The 22,687-nt window shown below is 41.3% G+C and overlaps 1 protein-coding gene across 3 annotated transcripts; it reads right to left on the bottom strand.

The window, feature by feature from the left end:
• Positions 1–1,400: 1,400 nt before the first annotated feature.
• On the bottom strand, positions 1,401–22,642 carry C1H11orf54 (chromosome 1 C11orf54 homolog). 3 transcript variants are annotated; one of them, XM_008020525.3, is made up of 9 exons: positions 22,524–22,642; positions 16,424–16,587; positions 13,398–13,496; positions 11,341–11,414; positions 11,059–11,160; positions 9,385–9,561; positions 7,315–7,464; positions 4,934–5,050; positions 1,401–2,995 (listed from the first exon to the last, which is right to left on the bottom strand). In XM_008020525.3, the coding sequence occupies exons 2-9, from the start codon at positions 16,476–16,478 to the stop codon at positions 2,822–2,824; spliced, it is 948 nt and encodes a 315-aa protein (XP_008018716.2). In that variant the 5' UTR covers positions 16,479–16,587; positions 22,524–22,642; the 3' UTR covers positions 1,401–2,821. The 3 variants fall into 3 exon arrangements, with proteins under 3 accessions (XP_008018716.2, XP_008018717.2, XP_008018718.2); XM_008020526.3 differs by lacking the exon at positions 22,524–22,642 and adding an exon at positions 17,399–18,958; XM_008020527.3 differs by lacking the exon at positions 16,424–16,587 and having other exon boundaries at positions 22,524–22,630.
• Positions 22,643–22,687: the final 45 nt, after the last annotated feature.

Genomic DNA, 22,687 nt, shown 5'->3' with positions numbered 1-22,687 from the left:
CCCATGCACGTCATTTTGGAGGACACTAATGGAAGAGTAAAGGCAGTGTTTATATCTGTAGTGTGAAGAGGCCCAGGACTGCTTCAGATGATCTTCACACCTGGATTCTGACCTGAAATAAGCTCTGATCTGAAATCAGATCTGAAATATGTAATTAAGAATGTGACTTAATGCATGTTTGACTGCCGGTGACTTTTAAGCCTTATCCGGCCCCTCGTCCCATTATGCCCCACACCTCTGGCAAGCTAAGCAAGCCTGGGTGCTGGTAGGCGGAACTTGCAGTGAGCCAAGATGGCACCACTGCACTCCAACCTGGGCGACAGAGCGAGACTCCGTTTCAAAAAAAAAAAGCCTGGGTGCTTGCCAGATATGGTGGCCCATTCCTGTAATCCCAGCACTTTGGGAGGCCGAGGCAGGAAGATGACTTGAGCCCAGTCTGGGCAACATAGTGAGACACAATCTCTTAAAAAAAAATAAAGCAAGCAAGCCTGGGTATTTCCTTCTTTGATACCAGTGGGAAATTCAAACCACATGCAAGAAACATTACTCTGGCCCTACTCTCTAACCACCAAAAAACCCCAAGTCAGTCTCCTTCCCTGTTGTCAAATCCTGCTTAGGAGCTGCCCTGCCTTCCCCAGAAAGCTTATGTGAGTAACAACCCTTTCATAGTCTGTTGGTGTGTGTGTGGCTTCATCAGCCATTTTTTCTTTTTTTTTTTTTTGAGACAGGGTCTCACTGTGTTGCCCTGGCTACAGTGCAATGGTACAATCATGGCTCACTGCAACCTCCAACTTCTGGGCTCAAGTGATTCTCATGCCTCAGTCTCCTGAGCAGCTGGGACAACAGGTGTGCACAATCATGCCCAGATAATTAAAAAAAAAAATGTTTCTTTTTTTGCAGAGATGGGGGTCTCTGTATGCTGCCCAGGCTGGCCTTGAACCCCGGGCCTCAAGTGATCCTCTTACCTTGGCCTCCCTAAGTGCTAGGATTACAGGCGTGAGCCACTGAACCTGGCTATCAGTCTGGACATTTGAATCAAATTTTGAGTGTGGAATGCATCTTGTCTCAGTGTGGGATGGCCACAAAAAAATAGCATCCTCCTTTACAGTTCACCTACTGCTTTATTTCTTTTCATAGCACTTAATACCACCTGACATATTACATATTTATTGTTTGTCTTCTACACTAGACAGATCCCCAGCTTTAGTAAAGTGTTTGGTATAATCATTCGAGTACTTTGCTAGCACTGTTAAAGGCACTAGTGCTACAGTTGTGAACAAGGCCCTTGCCTGTATGAAGTATACACTCCAGAGGGCAGGGTAGGTGTTCAATACATATTTGTTAAATGAAAGAGTATTAATATTGTTTTTGTCTGGAGGTAAGATATTAGAAACATAATATATCATAAATTAAATTTTTTATTCATTTTTTTGCATCAAAATAGTGCTTAAAATAATAGGAATTTATACTCACAAGACATAGCTAACATCCAGAGTAGACAATTACAAAATGTTATTTGAAAATTATGTACTTAGTACTAAAGACTTCCTAAATTTGTACATTAGCAAGATTGTCATTAGCACCATTAGAGAGTTGATCTTTGGCTAATGATTATTCAAAGAACATTCAGGAAAATTTCAACCATTACAATCAGTGAGTATAATTTTATATTTCAGCAAGGATAGTGGTCATGTTCAGCAACAGCCTCACTTACAAATTAAAGTAAGTTCACTTCAATGTTGCACTTTGATGCTGTTTTTTAACCCCTTCTCTTGCAAATAACTAGTGAAATAAAAATTGGTTCTAACTGGCAATCGAAACAAGGGAGGAATTATGGCTAGCCAACTAGTTGCTAATGTTTGTGTTTTTATTTTTTATTTAAGAAAAAAATTTTAAATAATAGAGATGGGGTCTCACCATTGTGCCCAGGCTGGTCTTAAACTCCCAGGCTCAGACAATCCTCCCACTCGGCCTCCCAACATGCTAGGATCACAGGCTTCAGCCACCAGGCCCGGCCTGCTAATGTTTGTGAAAGGCAAATTGCAAACTTCTATGGTTTAACTTCATCAGAAGGGTAAAGGGCTCCCCACCTGCCACCTTGTTCCAAGAAAAAGGTATACTCTGATTACTAGAATGGATTTTTAAAATTCAATACAAAGATTCAATAACTATCAATATTTCTAAACACTGATTTTTCTTTTTATCTTTTTCAAGTGTTTTTCAATGTCCTGCAGGTAATAACACTGATTTTTCTAATACTCAGAAACATCTACTTAGCAGTTGTGATACTAATTTGCAAAATGTAATAATGTTATACAAATATAAGGTACTACTAAATACATAGTAGAAATAATTGCATGATTCCTAATGTTTATATTCAAGGTATAAACATGACTGATTTTGCTGATACTATAGAATTAAAAAAAATAAAGTTGCTATGTAAAAAATTAAAGAATATCTCAATTAGATATTTTTGTTCCTAATCTCTTTCAGACAGATCTATTAAATAATATAGAATATACTATCAATATATCCTTTCATATGAAGTGAAAAAGAATGGGGTTTAAGTAGTGAGATTACTTCTATTTTTTACTTTTTTAAAAAAACAGACAGGGTCTTGCTATATTGCCCAAGCTGGTCTCAAACTCCTGGGCTCCAGTGTGCCTCCTGCCTCAGCCTCCCAAAGTGCTGGGATTATAGGCACGAGCCATTGTGCCTGGCCCGTGGGATCATTTCCATTGGTTTTATGTCAGTATCAATTAATGAGTCAATCAATTAATTAATCTTAATGATTTCTTTTTCTAAATAAGTATCAGCTGATTTAATCTCGCCCAATTGAATGAGACTCTTTTGGTTGATCAATGCGATAGAGAAACTCTGCAGGTAAGAAGTACCCAAGATATTCCACTGTATCTGGAGTAGTGTCATAATGGTAGTGTCCACCTTCTCCATGATGACTGAAAAAATGAGTGTGCTCCAGTCGCAAATCAAACCCCTAGGATAACAGACAAAAAATATGTTAGTACTCAAAGTATTGATTAGAGTTTAAGGGGGAAGGGATAACTTTTTATGTTGCAATAGTTTTCATTTTTTAAATATGTTCTAAACTCAAAGGGGGCAAAATGATATATTCAGTAAAATGTATCTTCCTCTCTCTTGCCCTCACCACTTACACCCCTTCTTAGCAGTTGACCAATGTAAGCAGTTTCTTGTATATCCTTCCAGAAATATTTACTTTTATTTTTACTCAAATGTAGTATTTTGTACACTCTTTTCTGCATGTAACTTTTTTTCATGTAACAATATAGTTTTGAGATCTTTGTATATCAAATCATAAAAGAGCTTCCTCATTCTTTTAGACTTATGTGGTATTCCATTGTGTATGTAACTTAGCTGACATTTGCATTATTTCTAATTCTTTTGCTACTACAACAACACTGTAATGAATAACCTTTTAACTAGTAATTTTACACAATTATGCATATATTTAAGTATAAAATCCTAGACATGTAATCACTGGATCAAAAGATATGACCAGGCTAGGCGCAGTAGCTCATGACCGTAATCCCACCACTTTGGGAGGCTGAGGCAGGCGAATCACTTGAAGTCAGGAGCTTGAGACCAGCCTGGTCAACATGGCAAAACCCTGTCTCTACTGAAAATACAAAAATTAGCCAGGTGTGGTGGTGAGCACCTGTAATCCCAGCTACTCAGGCGGGTGAGGCAGGAGGATTGCGTGAACCCAGGAGGCGGAGGTTGTAGTGAGCTGAGATCGCATCACTGCACTCCAGCCTGGGCAACAGAGCGGGACTCTGTCACAAAAAATAAAAAAAAGAAAAGATAAGACCAATATTTTAGTAGGTATTTGCTTTGAATTGGTAATATTTTTTCTAGCGTATAGTATTATAATATAACGAACACCAAACAAGATGACAGGAGACCTGAATCCTAGTTGTGACTCTACTATTTTTTTTTTGAGATGGGGGTTACACTGTTACCTAGGCTGGTCTCAAACTTCTGGATTCAAGTCAGCCTCCTTGGTACCTAAGAATACTGGGGCATGCCACCATGCCCAGCTACACCTGCTATTTAATAAAATAATTTTGGGTGTTACTTAAAATGCCTGTGCCTTCATTTTCTCAAAGGTAAAATCTGCTCTGCCTAACCCATAGGATGGTGAAGAGCTCCCTTATCTTCCAAAATAATTCTAGAGACTACCCTAATTCTTAAATAACACCACCACATGGCCGGGCGTGGTGGCTCACACTTGTAATCCCAACACTTCAGAAGGCAGAGGTGGGTGGATCACCTGAGGCCAGGGGTTTGAGACCAGCCTGACCAATGTGGTGAAACCCTGTCTACTAAAAATACAAAAATTAGCCTGGCATGGTGGTGCATGCCTGTAATCCCAGCTACCCGGGAGGCTGAGGCAGTTCAATCACTTGAACCCAGGAGGTGGAGGTTGCAGTGAGCTGAGATTGTGCCATTGCACTCTAGCCTGGGCAATGAGAGTGAAACTCTGTCTCAAAACACCACCACCACAAAAATTGCCTAGTTCTTAAAGATTATCCTGCCAGGTGCGGTGGCTCACGCCTGTAATCCCAGCACTTTGGGAGGTCGAGGCGGGCGGATCACGAGGTCAGGAGATCAAGACCATCCTGGCTAACACAGTGAAACCCCGTCTCTACTAAAAAATACAAAAAATAAGCCGGGCGTGGTGGCGGGTGCCTGTAGTCCCAGCTACTCGGGAGGCTGAGGTAGGAGAATGGCAGGAACCTGGGAGGCGGAGCTTGCAGTGAGCCCAGATCTTGCCACTGCACTCCAGCCTGGCCACAGAGTGAGACTCCGCCTCAAACAAACAAACAAAAAAAGATTATCCTAAAAATCAAGCATTATCATTATAGTATAATATAAAAAACAGACACAGACTTACTGGGTCTCTGGAGACAAAAACTGGTAGACAAACCAAAGGAGCCTTCATCTCATAAAAATGCAACCATTTATTCACCTCTTCATCAGAGTTCAAGGGGCAGGAAGAAAATTCTGCAGGCTACAACAAAAGATAATTATATAGGTAAACATACTGAATATTACGAAGAACTAAAAATTTTAAAAATATATTTTATTTACTTATTATTAATTTTTAATTATACTTTAAGTTCTGGGTTACATGTGCAGAACATGTAGTTTTGTTACATAGGTATACACGTGCCCTGGTGGTTTGCTGCACCCATCAACCCGTCACCTACATTAGGTATTTCTCCTAATGTTATCCCTCCCCTACCCCCCCACCCCCCCGACAGGCCCCACTGTGTGATGTTCCCCTCCCTGTGTCCATGTGTTTCCACTGTTCAACTCCCACTTATGAGTGAGAACATGCGGTGTTTGGTTTTCTGATCTTGTGATAGTTTGCTGAGAATGATGGTTTCCAGCTTCATCCATGTCCCTGCAAAGGACATAAATTTACCCTTTTTCATGGCTGCATAGTATTCCATGGTGTATAGGTACTATATTTTCTTAATCCAGTCTATCACTGATGGACATTTGGGTTAGTTCCAAGTCTTTGCCATTGTGTATAGTGCTGCAATAAACATATGTGTGCATGTGTCTTTATCGTAGAATGATTTATAATCCTTTGGGTATATGCCCAGTAATGGGATTGCCGGGTTAAATGGTATTTCCAGTTCTAGATCCTTGAAGAATCGCCACACTGACCTCCACAATGGTTGAACTAATTTACACTCCCACGAACAGTGTAAAAGCGTTCCTATTTTTCCACAACCTCTCCAGCATCTGTTGTTTCCTGACAGGGTCTGGCTCTGTTATCCAGGCTGGAGTGCAGTGGGATGATCACGGTGGGCCTGGAAAAGGCACAAGTTTCCACTATGGTGTGTGGGATTGGCAGCTGGCCCCCTGGCCTGAAGGCAGGGCCTTACCGGAAACCCGCCCCCTTCTCCTCCTAAACCTGTCTGCCTCCTGCTGCCAATCATGGAATCCAGGCTGTAGGTGCCAAGGGGTGCCTGAAGGCCAGTGCAGAGCTGCCCTCAGCCCTCGCTCAGCTTCCCTTCTATGCTCCTGTCAGCACCCAAAATTCAGAAGGGGCCGGGGCGGCAGGGGGCTGGTGTATCAGCAGTGCCCTGAGTGTGTGCACATCTGGCTGGGCTGTGATGGCAACCAGGCTCTGCCTGACTTTGCTCCTGGATCGGAGCAGGCGCTGACAGCAGGGAGAAGCCAGGCAGTGGGAGCAGGCATTTCCAAACCTGCAAGAGCAGTGGGGGCCTTCCCAGACCCCGAAGAAAGCAGGAATGCCTAGGTCCGCAGCCACTGTTTGGGCAGCTGCAGCTGCGTGGAGAAGGCGGGGCTCCTGCCTACTCCGTGGAGTAGGAGGCCCAGGTCTGCAGCCACGGGTTTGAGCTGCTGCAGCTGTGCCTGGGAAGATGGGGCTCTCGCCTGTTCCAGCCGGGAGAGGAGAGGGATGCCAGGGACCATAGCCATGGCTTGGGCGATTGCAGCGGCACCAAGGGAGCTCCAGCACCAACTCGGAAAGGGCGGGACTCCCACTTGTCTTCAGCTCCCACCCACTCCATGGAACATGTAGCCTCAGCTGTGCCTCCCTGCTGCAGCCACTCCAGACAGCCTGCCGCTACCATCATCACTATGTTGACCAGGCTGGTTTTGAATTCCTGGCGGTCCTCCCACCTTGGCCTCCCAAAGTGCTGGGATTACAGGCATGAGTCATTTTGCAGGCCTTGAATTTATCTTGATCTTAAAAACAAACATATCCAAAATAAAGTTCTAATATATTAACATGGATAAAAACATTATCTTACAATCTGATTTACAATATTATCATTTAAATTTTAAAGTAATACAATCATAATAAAAAGGATTTGTTTAGAGTGTCTTTGAATGTAGAATTCCCAACCTTACAATTCTTACAATTCTAAGATCAATAATACCTTACAATTCTAAGATCTGGCCCAGCGCAGTGTTTCACATCTGTCATCCCAGCACCTTGGGAGGCTGAGGCGGGTGGATCAGCCTAGGTCAGGAGTTCGACACCAGTCTGGCCAACGTGGCAAAACCTTGTCTCCACTAAAACTACAAAATAATCCCAGCTACTCAGCAGGCTGAGGCAGAAGAATCCCTTGAATCCGGGAGGTGGACGTTGCAGTGAGCCAAGATCGTGCCACTGCACTCCAGTGTGGGCAACAGAGCAAGGTTCCGTTAAAAAAAAAAAAAAAAATCCTGAGATCTTAAACATGTGCACACATACAAACTCCTTCATGCATGTATGCACACATGGGCTCTTACCATAATGTGAGACTTCACTTTTCCCTTCTGAATTATGAAAGTACCTCCCATTCCTACAGGCTTATTTCCATAATGTTTTTCTAGGGTCTGTCTCATACAAGTCACAAAGTTAAGTGGTCCAGTTCTTCTTTTGGCTTTCACCTCAATTACCTATAGAGGGCACAAAGATGCGTATCATTGACTATGCTGCAAAATAACTACCGAAGTAAAACATTATATAATTTAATGCTATCAAACAAATATTCTGTTCTTTGCATAGAGCCCCCAGATCTGAGTTGAGATGTCGCAATCCCGTGAGTCTTGCTCAATCATATATACATATGTATACACACACACACACACGTACATATTGGTTATATGTAATTTATAAATAAGTCTTAAGCATGCTTTCTTGAACTGAGAAACTGAGAAAGACAAGTTTCTCAGTGTAGACAAGTCCTACACTGAACTCTAGAGACTCTTAACATGTGTGTCAAGGCAGTCAAAGATTGAGAATTACCTGCTTTAAAGGAATTAACCTTTGGTAAGTGGGGATGAGGAGAATATGATTACATTTTCTCACTTCCCTTAAAAATCTGTACTATATCATCTCCACAACTTGGAAGTTAAGTATTTTCACTTCTCAATCTCTTATCTCAAAGTAGTCGAAGAGGCTATCTCTACTTACAAAACTGGAGAGTCTACACAAAAGCTAACACTGAAATCATCTTTTTGTGTAATAACAGGAAGTAAATATGAAGTACGGCATTAGTTTTCCTTACTTTCTTCTTGCTGTAAGTTTCTGCTACCACCATTTCTATCTAGAGCAATGTATGATTCATCAGAAAGAAACAAATAACCTATTTACTACCTGTAAGTAGGCATTATTTATTTTAGCTGTATGGTTCATGTAGATGACTCACTTAATCCCCAAATTAATATTCTATTACCTTTTAGTTCACAGAAAAAGGTCTCCCTTACTAAGTAGTCTTCTGTTTTTTTTTTTTTTTTGAGACAGGTCTTGCTGTCACCCAGGTAGGAGTGCAGTGGTGTGATCATAGCTTGTTGCAGCCTCAAACACCTGGGCACAAGGGATCCTCCTGCCTCCTGAGTAGCTAGGACTATAGGCATGTACCACATCTGGCTAATTAAAAACACAATTTTTTTTTTTTTTTTGAGACAGGGTCTTGCTATGTTGCCCAGGCTGGTCTGAAACTGCCAGACTTAAGTGATCCTCCAGCTTTGGACTCTCAAAGGACTGGAATTACAGGGATGAGCCATTGTGCCAGTCGTACTATTCTTTTTTTTTTTTTTTTGGAGACAGAGTCTTGCTTTGTTGCCCAAGCTGGAGTGCAATGATGCGATTTTGGCTCACTGCAACCTCTGTCTCCCAGGTTCAAGCAATTCTCCTGTCTCAGCCTCCCAAGTAGCTGGGACTACAGGCGTGTGCCACCCTCCCTGTCTAATTTTAGTATTTTTAGTAGAGACGAGGTTTCACCATGTTGGCCAGACTGGTCTCAAACTCTTGACCTCCGGTGATCCACCCACCTTGGCCTCCCAAAGTGCTGGGATTACAGTCGTAAGCCACCGCACCCGGCCTCCAGCCATATGATTCTTAACCTTAGTTTGAAAGATGACTTTTGCTCTGCCTTTCGTACCTCTGAATCTTTCATTACTGGGTTAAAGAGCTTTGACTTAGGAAGCTCTAATTTTCTTTTTTTTTTGAGACAGAGTCTCACTCAGTGGCCCAGACTGGAGTGCAGTGGCATGATCTTGGCTCACTGCAACCTCTGCCTTCCGAGTCTGAGCGATTCTCTCACCTCAGCCTCCTGAGTAGCTGGGACGACAGGCACACACCACCACACCCTGCTAATTTTTGTATTTTTTGGTACAGATGGGGTTTCACCATGTTGGCCAGGCTGGTCTTGAACTCCTGACCTCAAGTTGACCTCAAGTTATCCACCAAGCTTGGCCTCCCAAAGTGGGAAGCTCTAATTTTCTTAGCAAAACCATATTTGTGGCAGTAAAAGTTCACATTTTTAGCTATCTGAGAACATTTAGGGAATATTGTATTTTTATGGACAAAATCACCTTGCCAGGTTGGCCCTCACTGGCAAAAAGATTAGCCAGTAATGCACACTCAAAATCATGACGTTTCTCACTGTATTTCTCCAGGAGGCACCCTCCATCTGCAGGGTTTACATGGGCAAAGTAACTACCATTCACAGGAGGCTTGTGTTCACTTTCTGTCTGAATAACTGGCATAAACTGAAAAGAAAGTGAGGCAATTAGTCAATCTTTGTATCTCTGCAAAGAGAATATCTTGAATAATGTTATAAAACATTTAATCCTTTTAAGGCATTTCAGTTCAAGTCCTAATAAGAGAACATACAATACATAATATTTAATTTTAGACATAAAAAACTTGAAAAACTTTTTTTTTTTTTTTTTTTTTGAGACGGAGTCTCGCTCTGTCGCCCAGGCTGGAGTGCAGTGGCCAGATCTCAGCTCACTGCAAGCTCCACCTCCCGGGTTTATGCCATTTTCCTGCCTCAGCCTCCCGAGTAGCTGGGACTACAGGCGCCCGCCACCTCGCCAGGCTAGTTTTTTGTATTTTTTAGTAGAGATGGGGTTTCACCGTGTTAGCCAGGATGGTCTCGATCTCCTGACCTCGTGATCCACCCGTCTCGGCCTCCCAAAGTGCTGGGATTACAGGCTTGAGCCACTGCGCCCGGCTTGAAAAACATTTTATAAGGTATTTATAGGCCGGGCGCTGTGGCTCACGCCTGTAATCCCAGCACTTTGGGAGTCCAAGGGGGACAGAACACGAGGTCAAGAGATCAAGACCATCTTGGCCAACATGGTGAAACCCTGTCTCTACTAAAAATACAAAAATTAGCTGGGCGTGGTGGCGCGTGCCTGTAGTCCCAGCTACTCAGGAGGCTGAGGCAAAAGAATTGCTTGAACCTGGGAGGTGGAGGTTGCAGTGAGCCAAGATCGCGCCACTGCACTTCAGCATGGCAACAGAGTGAGACTCTGTCTCAAAAAAAAAAAAAAAAAAGAAAAGAAAAAAAAAAGATATTTACAGTATTTCTTACAGTATATCTATAACTTGCATTAAATATCTTATTTTAAATTTTAAATTTTTTTCCCTAACTTGAACACTAGGCAAATTGTATTAATGTTTCTGCAAAGAACTTGTATGACTATTAGTCATATCTGAAGATGTTATGAGAGAATGAGCAGACTTAAGTCTTGTATTCATGAGATTCAAAGAAACAGTAATATTTTCATATGGTAATACTGTATATTAGTAATAACTATTAACTTTTATAAATAACCATCATACTATTGTGATGGTTTCCTACTATTTGGTCTTGAAGAAGTTGACTAGATCACTAATATTCCATTCACCTTCTAATCCAAAGCTGCCTGCATACCCAAAGCAAGGATTTATAGAGAAATTAAGAATCCTGTAAGACTATAAATGTTTTATAATCCAGAACCTTCAACAGAATACCATAGAACCCTGCATTTATCTAAGGCTGAACCTATAACCTAAGAAAATCTAAAACTATAAGTTAGTACTCCATTACAGTTAGTCCAGTTGGAGAGTGTGCTATAGCAGAAATCTATATCAAGCAGTATTAAACCTGCAGAGAGACTTACAATTCACTCAGAAAGTAGGATTTTTGGCACTAAAAGCAAAAAGACAAATCAAATGTCAAATCAATAAAGTAAAATAATTTTCTTATACATGCTGACCTCAGAATTGAACCCGAGAGTCTGAAATGGACCTGCTCCTGCTCCAAGAATAAAAGCTCCAGGCAGCTTGATTTCTTTTGCAATTTTATTCAGATCATAAACCTATAAAAGAGGAAAAAATATTATTTAAGTCACAACTTGTACAAAGTCCCTAGTTTACCTTTTATTATTGATCCATTAGCACTTCCTTGCCAATTGATCAACAGGTCTTCTAATAATAAACAGAGTAATCAACCCAACTTCTACAATCTTCACGTGAACATGCAGAGTAAAAGTACTTACTTTTTTTTGGTTTACAAGAGGCAATAAGTAAGGCACACCTCCTACTTCTGCAATTCTAGTTTTCCCACAGATGCCTAAAAAAAAAAACACCAAAAAACAAAAACACAAGCCATCTTAAAAATAGGCAAACATCTAATTTAATAATAAAATGCCAGAAGGCATGAATTTAATTTATTAACAGTACATAACTTCTCCATTCTCATAAAGTTTTACAAATAACAGGGATTGGAAGACATAAGTAGCTAGAACCCCTGTCCTGTTTTAAGTACCTGTGTCTCTAATATCATCATAACCAAGCATGGCTTATATAGTTGGTGGCATAAAGGTAATACAAGGCAAGGGCAAGGGTTAGAACTGGGGCCAAAGTTTGGATTGGGTAAGGTTTCTATAATGTTTTTAACGCCTTATTTCTTTAAAAAAATCTATTTTGGGGTGGTTTTTGTTTTCGTTTTTTTTGTCTAAAATTGTTTTTTAATTTTTAATTTAAAATATTTTGTTCTGATAGAATGTAAATTCTTAGGCAGTGGCTCACGCCTGTAATCCCAGCACTTTGGGAGGCCGAGGTGGGCATATCATGAGGTCAGGAGATTGAGACCATCCTGGTTAATACGGTGAAACCTCAAGTCTACCAAAAATACAAAAAATTAGCCAGGCGTTGTGGCATGTGCCTGTAGTCTCAGCTACTCAGGAGGCTGAAGCATGAGAATTGCTTGAACCCGGGAGGCGGAGGTTGCAGTGAGCTGAGATTATGCCACTGAACTCCAGCCTGGTGACAGAGCAAGACTCTGTCTCAAAAAAAAAAAAAAAAAAGAAAACTATGAAGAAGTATTATGCTAGCCGGGTACAGTGGCTCGTGCCTGTAATCCCAGCACTTTGGGAGGCCGAGGTGGGCAGATCACCAGGTCAGGAGATCGAGACCATCCTGATTAATATGGTGAAACCCCGTCTCTACTAAAAATACAAAAAAATTAGCTGGTTGTGGTGGCGGGGGGCTGTAGTCCCAGCTACTCAGGAGGTTGAAGCAGGAGAATGGCGTGAAGCCAGGAGGCGGCACTTGCAGTGAGCCGAGATCGCACCACTGCACTCCAGCCTGGGTGACAGCGCAAGACTCTGTCTCAAAAAAAAAAAAAAAAAGATGCTAAATGCTTTGAAGAAGTTAAAAGACATTGCCATATGGTACACAAGCCTTCTGGAATTTACAGCTCTACTTAAAATAAAAGATTGTTTAAGCTAGAAAGGCCCCCAAAAACATTCAAATGCCCCCATGTTAATGTATCTCAAAGTCAGGTTTAAGACAGAACTGGAATCCAGAATTTCTATGGCAAACTCCTTTTTAGCAAAGATGTTAATTACATAATAAAAAGAACACTTTGAGTGTTTATTCTCAAATTCCTCATCATAACAGGGTATAACGGGAGAGGGTTAGACTTTGGAAACAGACAGACTCGCATTTGAATCCTGATTATGATTTACACTGAGCTTATCTAGCCTCTCTCCTTTTCAGTTTTCTCATCTATAAACCAGGGCTACTACTTACCTTGCGGTGTTATTGTAAAAACTGAAACATCAAATATCTATCACACTGACAAATTATTTTATTCTCCTAATACTAATTTCCCTTCCTTCTCACTTCAAACAGTGGATGCTCACTTGGCAAATTTGTTGAAGGATTAGTTTTAATAGATTATTCAAATACAAGGCTTTTAGGATCCCTTCTGGTCTTGAATAAATAAAATCATAAAAATTAAAATCAGTTTCCATAACAGTCTGAGCAACTAAAAGCAAAACTCTCATGTGATACAAAGAATTCTAACCTATTGGATATCTATTCTATAATCTGTAAAGGTTACATAACTGCATAAAACATAATCCTTTTCCACAAGAGTATGAATGCAATTAATATCAGAAGAGTGAGCACAGAAATTTGGCACAATTTACCCTAAATGTTGTGACAATATCCTTTATTTGTAGATAATTTAAGATGTCCTTAAAAATAATTCTAGTTTCAAAAAAAAATTTAGACTAAAAAACAAAAACTAATTGCAAAAATTGCTTACCTTTTACAGGAAAGGTAAAGGGTTCCTTAGTCAAATCAGGGCAATCAACTACAGAGACCTGGACATCAGCAAAGTTATCTTTTAACCCCTTCTGCATAACTAATAAAGACAAGGAATAAGATTATTTAACATTATGTAAAAACTTAGCTACCACATATCAAAAGTGCACCCAACACACTCCCAATCTCAACTTGTATAATAAAAAAAAAAAGGGGGAAATGGTCTTATTAATGAATATAACTAGACATTAGACATAATCATATAGTACAATGTAGACTGAGATACATAAATACTTCCTCTACAGTGATTTCCAACTGTTGAAGATAAACAGCCTGCACTTGTGTGAGGATGAGGATTACCTTCTTTTTTGAAAGAAGATTCCAAAAACCAACTGAAATGTGAACATTTAAACTTTTTGAAAAGTAATCACATGTAACAACTTCAGTGAAGATAACAGACAAAATATTGAACAAAGCAGTCAGACACAAAAGACTATAAACAATATTACTTCACTTTATGCATCTCAGAAACAGGCAATGGATCAAGGCTGACTGGGAAGGTATGCAAAGGAGCCTTCTGGGATGTTGAAAATATTTTACATTTTGATCTGGATAGCAGTTACATAGGTGTAACTATTGTTAACATTCATGAAGCTATACACTTAAGATTAGTGTACTTTACTGTAGATAGTTATACCTCAATAACAATGTAAAAAAGCACAGGTATCTCAAAGTTATTAATTTAAGACCAATAGTATTTCCCTCTCTTTCTTTTATATGTAGAGACGAGGTCTTTCTATATTGCCCAGGCTGGTCTCGAACTCCGGGGCTCATGTGATCTTCCTGCCTTGTGTCTCCCAAAGTGCTGGGATTACAATGAGCCATCACACCTAGCCTCAACGGTTTTTTTTTTTTTTTTGAGACAGAGTCTCACTCTGATAGCCTCACCCTGTCGCCCAGACTGGAGTGCAGTGGTGTGCAGCACGATCTTGGCTCACTCAGCCTTGAACTCCAGGCTCAAGTAATCCTCCCACCTCAACCTCCCCAGTAGCTGGGACTATAGGTGGGTGCCACCACGCTTGGCTAATTTTTATAAAAATGGGGTTTGGCTTGTTGCCCAGGCTGCTCTCAAACTCCTAGGCTCAAGAGATCTGCTCACCTTGGCCTTCCCAAATGCTGGAATTATAAGCATGAGCCACCGCCTCAGCCTTTGTACTTTTAAGGATGAAAAGTTCTTACAAAATTTTTTTTTTTTTTTTTTTTTTGGAGATGGAGTCTCACCCTGTCGCCCAGGCTGGAGTGTAATGGTACGATCTCGGCTTACTGCAACCTCCACCTCCCAGGTTCATGCCATTCTCCTGCCTCAGCCTCCCGAGTAGCTGGGGTTACAGGCACCCACCACCACACCCAGGTATTTTTTGTATTTTTACAAAATATAGAGACGAGGTTTCACCATGTTGGCCACGCTGGTCTTGAACTCCTGACCTCGTGATCCACCTGCCTCGGCCTTCCAAAGTGCTGAGATTACAGGCATGAGCCACTGTACCTGGTCAATTTTTTTTTTTTTTTTTTTGGAGACTGAGTCTCACGTTGTCACCTAGGCTGAAGTACAGTGGCACGATCTTGGCTCAACATAACTTCTGCCTCCCGGGTTCAAGTGATTCTTTGTGGGTCAGACTCCCGAATAACTGGAATTACTGGCACACACCATCACGCCCAGCTAATTTTTGTATTTTTAGTAGGGATGGGGTTTTGCCATGTTGGCCAGGCTGGTCTTGAACTCCTGACTTCAAGCGATCTGTCCACCTCGGCCTCCTAAAGTGTTGAGATTACAGGCATAAGTCACTGTACCAGGTCATAAAATTTCTACTTTTACTGAATATATCCTGCACATATAGAAGGAAAAGAGAAACAAACACAAAAGTGGAAACAGGTTCTAGAAAAGTAATAAAAGAAAAAATCTGGCCAAGCATGGTGGCTCATGCCTATAATCCCAACACTTTGGGTGGCCGAGGCAGGAGGATCAAGTGAGGTCAGGAGTTCAAGAGCATCCTGGGCAATAGAGCAAGATCCTATGTCTACAAAAAGAGAAAAGAAAAAGAAAAACTTCCTAGCTACCCTGTCATATTAGGGAAGACAGATTGATGAAAAAGAAATACAGGCCAAACAATACAGATTGTTTACTAGCTACCATTCAATTAGGGGGGGAAAAAAAGATTATAAGATTATTATAAGATTATAAAAAAAGTTACAACAAAGCAAAAATGAGTCTATTTCTTGACTTCGACCTTATCAGGATGACAAATGAACTACCAGAACAACACATTTTGAGAAACAAGGGAAGGTATATAGTTACCATCAGAACAGAACCTAGAGGTTGTCAAATAAGGTTGGTATTCTGACAGACTTTACAGTTTTGGATAAGAACTATTCCTGGCTTCATTTTGTGTGCCCGTTTTTGTTTTCCTTTTTTTGCCTATCTTCCCTTCTAATTTATCTTGGGAAACTGCCTTAAATACTTGTTTGAACAAGGTGAAATATATAAAAATAAACACAGAGAGAAATCAAAGCAAGTTCACTGGCAATCTGTCATTATCAGTGGTGTGGGGGAATTATATTGGGAATACGATTAACATACAACAGTAGAAAATACATTTAAAGAATAATGTAAGTGAAAAAAGTTAAAGCAAAATTGTGCAACTCTTTGGGCATCACACATGCTTAAGTCTTGGATTACTAATCAATTACATCTTGTAAAGTTGGTATCATCAATAATCTATAAGTGAAAGAAAAAAGAATTTATAAATTATAATTTTAGTTTTTTTGGAGGGACAGAATTTTGGATTTTCTCAAAATGGGACAGAACAGAAACTGAAATGGAAAATGAATTCCATACCAAAAGTATTATTTTGATAAGTAAGATATAGATATAGGTAAGTAGTAAGATATAGATAGATCTTAGAATCTTTTTAAAAGAATTTTCTCTTGGGATAATTTTTAAAAATCCAAAGTTAATATTGTTTTTACCTCCAGCAAGCTCTTCTAGACTTGGTACATGAAAAGAAAACTCAGCACAAGTCATTTTCTTTCTTCTTTAGGTGTGAGGTTGGACAAATAGAGTTACTCTTGGTTAATTATCACAAGAGTCCACAGTGCACCAAGTATGAACTGCTTCTGTTTTGGAAATGAACCTTTAGCATTCAAACATATAAACAGAACAAAAGGGCATTTAGGTTTCTATCTTCACAAAAAGGCAAACACAGCTTCTAGTATTTAATATTCCAAGTGAGAAACAGACAAGTGACCTTTTAATACTTATACTTCATTTTATTTTAATTTAAAATTTAAAACTAATTTTTTAATAGAAACACGATCTTGCTATGTTGCCTAGGCTGATCCTGAATTCCTGGTCTCAAGCGATCCTCCCACCTCTGCCTCCCAAAATGCTGGGATTACAAGTGTGAGTTACTGCTCCCGGCCAATTCATTTTCTTTTTTAAAATCATATAGCTGGAGTGAACATCCAATTTTCTAATGGTTGGTCTAAGGAATATAGGTCTTGAAGCAAAAGGCACTTATTAGGAGTTTATGGATAAGTGTTTAAATGGTTGTAGATAACAGTACATATAGGATTTGTACAGTACATATAGGATCTCAAGTATTTCCATAATAGATATGTGTGTTTTCTATTCTATATTTCACATTTAGGCCAAAAATTAAATGAGCTCCTTAGACTATCATTTTGTCAAAATAAAATTTAAATTACAAATACGAATGGAAACTTTTATGGAATGATTAGCCTTTGAAATTCAAATTTTTATTTTCATTTACAAATAAATATACTTTCTTGGTAAACAGATTTAATGTTCAATTCTGATAATCTACCCAATTATAATTTGATAGTTAAATATATGCTTTTCTATCATTGCAACTAAAAAATAAAATATATGCCAAGTATACTTTGTAACAAATAAGTACACATACACAGAGATTAGTATCTTACCTTAAGTGTTCAGTGATGAAGTGTGCAACCAGAGGGAGATAAAATGAAGGCAGGGAAAAATACAAGTAATATGAGGTAGACAGGTATCCTACTCCAGGCCAATCACAACAGGGAACACAGACAAGACTCTTAAGGGTGTTTCTAAGAGTACTGCAGGAGTTCTCATTAAAATTGTTAATAGAACACTTCATTAATCTGAGTGGCCTCTGCCCTTAACATGCCTATTTAGCAAGTGGAAAGGTGATCTTCAGTCATCTGAAATATTCTTCTAAATTTTTTTTTCTAATTTTCCAAAAATTCGTAGGTTGTTTAGAAACTGGGTTTCTAGTTCCAGTACTTTTCAACAACATATCCTCTATAACCATTCTATTACATACATTTAGGATGTTACATTTACTTCAGTACTTTATCAAATACCAGTTTTTATTGTTCTTGATTTAATATATGTAATCTAATCTCCCAAATATATATAACTGTTTATAAAGCGTCCCAAATCTCTTTTTTTTTTTTTTTTTTGGAGATGGAGTCTCGCTCTGTCACCCAGGCTGGAGTGCACTATGGCACCATCTTGGCTCACTGCAACCTCCGCCTCCCAGGTTCAAGTGATTCTCCTGTCTCAGTCTCCCTAGTGGCTGGGATTACAGGCGTGTGCCATCACGCCCGGCTAATTTTTTGTATTTTAGTAGAGACGGGGTTTCACCATGTTGCCCAGGCTGGTCTCAAACTCCTGAGCTCAAGCAATCCACTTGCCTCGGACTCCCAAAGTGCGAGGATTACAGGCGTGAGCCACCACGCCCGGCCCCCAAATCTTACATAATCATACTTAAATTATTTTAAACATAGTTTTGTGTGAGGAAAAGAGAGATCAGACTGTTACTGTGTCTATGCGGAAAAGGAAGACAAAAGGAACTCCATTTTGATCTGTACAAAGAAAAATTGTTCTGATTTGAGATGCTGTTAATCTGTAACTTTAGTCCCAACCCCGTGATCACAGAAACATGTGCTGTATTGAATCAAGGTTTAAGGGATTTAGGGCTGTGCAGGATGTGCCTTGTTAACAATATATTTGCAGACAGTATGCCTGGTAAAAGTCATCGCCATTCTCCATTCTCTATTAACCAGGGACATGATGCAACATGGAAAGCTGAAGGGACCTCTACCCGAGAAAGCCTGGGTATTGTCCAAGGTTTCCCCCCACTGAGATAGCCTGAGATATGGCCTCGTGGGAAGGGAAAGACCTAACCGTCCCCCAGCCCCACACCCATAAAGGGTCTGTGCTGAGGAGGATTAGTAAAAGAGGATGGCCTCTTTGCTGTTGAGATATGAGGAAGGCCTCTGTTTCCCGCATATCCCTGGGAACGGAATGTCTCCGTGTAAAGCCGACTATTCGTTCTATTCTGATACAGGAGAAAACCATGCTGTGGCTGGAGGGGAGATATGCTGGCAACAATACTGCTCTGTTACTCTTTGCTACACTTAGATGTCTGGGTAAAGAGAAACATAAATCCAGCCTATGTACATGTCCAGGCACAGTACCTTCTCTTGAACTTATTTATGACGCAGATTCCTTTACTCACGTTTTCCTGCTGACCTTCTCCCCACCATCACCCTGTTGTCCTGTCATACTCCCCTTTCCGAGACAGTGAAAATAGTAATCAATAAATACTGAGGGAACTCGGAGACCAGTGCCGGTGCCGGTCCCCTGGGCCCACTGTTCTTTCTCTATACTTTGTCTCTGTGTCTTATTTCTTTTCTCAGTTTCTTGTCCCACCTGACAAGAAATACCCACACGAGTGGAGGGGCAGGCCCCCTTCAGTTTTGGGTTGAATAATTTATAATTGTTCAGGTTAACTTTTTCTTTTAAATAATTTCAGATTAACAGATATTACATACAAATAATTCCTGTATATTCTTCACCAGATTTCCCAAATGTTAACATTTTATCACATTCTTTATCAAACAAACATTGGGTACTTATTTATGAACACGTCAAAATCTGCACAATGAATAGTATATTCATTTATAATGATAATAAAAGCACTTTAGATATTTTTGCTGGCAGTAGGAATAAAAACACAAGTTAAAATCCAAATGTAATCTTAATTTTATTCCCTTTATTATCTCTTTAGTAAAAAGTTAGGTCAGTTGTTTCTGTTTATTTATGCCCCTACCAAAGTAGAAACAAAGTCCAATCCTGGGAGGATGTAGCTTGAATAACTGGTTTAGAAATGTACTTATTAGGGGTCCTTACTAGGGATTTGTGGATAAGTGTCTAAATGGTTGTGGATAACAGTGCATACAGGAGTCTTAAGTATTTCTATAACAGATATTTGAGCTTTCTACTCTATATTTGACATTTAGACAAAAAAATTAAATGAGTTCCTTAGCCTATCACTTTTTCATAATAAAATTTAAATTATGAAGGCCCGTCCAATCCTAAAATGAGGTGAACTTCAGGCAGGGTGATGGCACTGTAGGCAGTGTGGTAGCACGTGTATGTGTGTGTTGGAGGTGGGGAGAGGGTTACAGTTGGAGCTGAGAAAGTGGTTAGGTTCTCACATAAACTCCAGGAACACAGCCTTGGGCCAGATAGAGGCAAACAATATTTTCCTGCCTAATTGGTGGAAGGCGATGGCCCAGAAATAGGGTCTAGAAAGGAAATGGAGCTGCAGAGGTTAACACCTGAAGGGGTAGACCAACTATCGCAACTAAACTGGTTACCATTTGAGTGCACACTGTGTACCAGACACCGTTAGACACTGTGCAGACATTCTCTCAACTTTTCACAACTATGACAGATTGTGAGACAGGTTGTGGGTCTTCAGGAGTCGCGGGCATCCCTCAGACACAGCCACACGGCCTGCATGGAGTTTGCTCCTGTAGGAGACCACTCGCTCGGGCTCCAGCATCTGCTCACCCCCACGCACCCTCCCATAAAGGGTGGGGCGCAGCAGGCCTGAGTGAGTGGAGTTCCTGGTTTCCAGCACTCCAGTTCCCGCCTCATTCACTCGCGCGCCCCCTCCCGCCAGGAGTCGAGAGCTGCGGGCTGAGAAAGGGGGACACCGCAGCCCCAAGAACCGCGCAGGGGTCTGAGAAATATCTTGCTTCAACTGCACTCCAGCCTGGGTGACAGAGCAAGACCGTCTCTATAAAACAAACAAAGGAATATGAAATGTGGCCGGGTGCGGTGGTTCACGCCTGTACTCCCAGCACTTTGGGAGGCCGAGGCAGGTGGATCACTTGAGGTCAGGAGTTTGAGACCTGCCTGGCCAACATGGTGAAACCTGGTCTCTACTAAAAGTACAAAAATTAGCCGGGTGTGGTGGCGGGCGCCTGTAGTCCCACCTACTTGGGAAGCTGAGGTGGGTGGATCTCTTGAGCCTGGGAGGTGGGGGCTGCAGTGAGCTGAGATCGGGCCACTGCACTCCAGCCTGGGCAACAGAGCAAGACTCCGTCTCTCACAAAAAAAAAAAAAAAAAAAGAAAAAAGAAAAAATACAAAATGAAATGTGAAATTTCAGTGATTCTGCATTAGGAGTTAATTGTTCCTTCCTTTTAATACCACTTGTACCCTTCTTTTTGGACAAGGGACGCTGCATTTACATTTTGCATTGAGCCTCACAAATTACACAGCTAGGCTTGCTGCTGAATATGGCAGTGAGGGACATGCCATACCAGTCCTGGAGCTTAAGTCACTGCCCAGCCCCTGTGGATCAAATGCAGTGTCAGACTTTTTATCCCCGAAATTGTCCAATCTATGGAGCAAAGGAGGGTAAAGAGACCAGATTACTTTTAAGGCACGCTCTATCCTAAAATGATGTAAACTATAAAATAAGACTAGACAGTTTTACTGGTTTTTGTGGTTTATCATATGAAAACAGAAGTTTGAAACCAGAAAAATCAAACCAGTTCATTCCTTTTTAAAATTTCTTTGGGAGGCCGGTGGCTCAGGCCTGTAATCCCAGCACTTTGGGAGGCCGAGGCGGGCGGATCACCTGAGGTCGGGAGTTCGAGACCAGCCTGACCAACATGGAGAAACCCTGTGTCTACTAAAAATACAAAAAATTTAGCCGGGCATGGTGGCGCATGCCTGTAATCTCAGCCACTTGGGAGGCTGAAGCAGGAGAGTCGCTTGAACCCGGAAAGCGGAGGTTGCGGTGAGCCAAGATCGTGCCATTGCACTCCAGCCTGGGCAACAAGAGCGAAACTTGGCCTCAAAAAAAAAAAAAAACAAAAAAAAACACCCCAAAAACAAAACAAAACAAAAAACTTTCGAAGAAAAAAACCCCACCAAAACTAGTTTACACTGCTTAATCTTTTTTTTTTTTTTTTTTTTTTTTTTGAGACGGAGTCTCGCACTCTCGCCCAGGCTGGGGTGCTGTGACGCGATCTCGGCTCACTGCAAGCTCCGCCCCCCGGGTTCACGCCATTCTCCTGCCTCAGCCTCCCGAGTAGCTGGGACTACAGGCGCCCGCCACCACACCCGGCTCATTTTTTTTTTTTTTTAAGTAGAGACGGGGTTTCACCATGTTAGCTAGGATGGTCTCGATCTCCTGACCTCGTGATCCGCCCGCCTCGGCCTCCCAAAGTGCTGGGATTACAGGCTTGAGCCACCGCGCCCGGCCTACACTGCTTAATCTTAACTCAGGAACCGGTCAAGGAACTAATGGTGGGAGGCGGGGGGATGTAGGAGGAAACTCAGGAAAAAGAAATCCTCCACAGGTCTCACTTGTGACGTGTTAGCCAATTCCTGGGAGGCAGAAAGGGTGCGCTCCCGAAACAGGTGCAAAGGTGGGGAGGAGACCTGGGCGTGCTACGGAATAACACTGGCGTCCAGCACAAAGGTTACAAACTTCGAGTAACCTTCCCGAATATTTTCACACGCAAGGGTTTTAAAGGCAAAAGTAGACACAGGATGACAAAACACTCAGGCACACATCCCACCCGTCACCCTCACCACACACTCGGGACCAGGTTTAGAAAGCCAGGCGACAGCTCAGCAAACGCGAGACCACCGGAAACGACCCGGGCTGAAAGGCTGTTTCCTCGCAGATCTCATCCACTCACAATTGACCGCACATTTTCGTTTTGTTATTTGCCGAAATGTTCTTGGCTATTCCACTCACCGAATCGCTCACGCAAGCAAAACACCGGAGTCCCGATCTCCGCCTACGCCAACCCCGCCTCTTCAGAGTACGCGAGCTACAGCTCCGCCCACGTTAGTCGCTCCTCCCTGCGCGGCGAGAAAAATGGCGCCCCCGCGTCGCGTCTCCTCCCACCGCTCGCCTTC

This window comes from Chlorocebus sabaeus, chromosome 1 (genome assembly GCF_047675955.1).
Source record: "Chlorocebus sabaeus isolate Y175 chromosome 1, mChlSab1.0.hap1, whole genome shotgun sequence".
In the NCBI taxonomy this organism is placed as follows: domain Eukaryota; kingdom Metazoa; phylum Chordata; class Mammalia; order Primates; family Cercopithecidae; genus Chlorocebus; species Chlorocebus sabaeus.
Note: the sequence above shows the minus strand (reverse complement) of the source record. Positions and strands in the feature narration are given on the sequence as shown.

Coding starts and splice junctions, on each gene's coding strand:
- C1H11orf54 (XM_008020525.3), bottom strand. CDS start 16,478: ATGACTTGTGCTGAGTTTTCTTTTCATGTACCAAGTCTAGAAGAGCTT. Junction 9,562..11,058: donor CTCTCGGGTTCAATTCTGAG/GTCAGCATGTAT, acceptor CTTTCTTTTCAG/TTTATGCCAGTTATTCAGAC. Junction 5,051..7,314: donor AAGTGAAGTCTCACATTATG/GTAAGAGCCCAT, acceptor CTTTTGTTGTAG/CCTGCAGAATTTTCTTCCTG.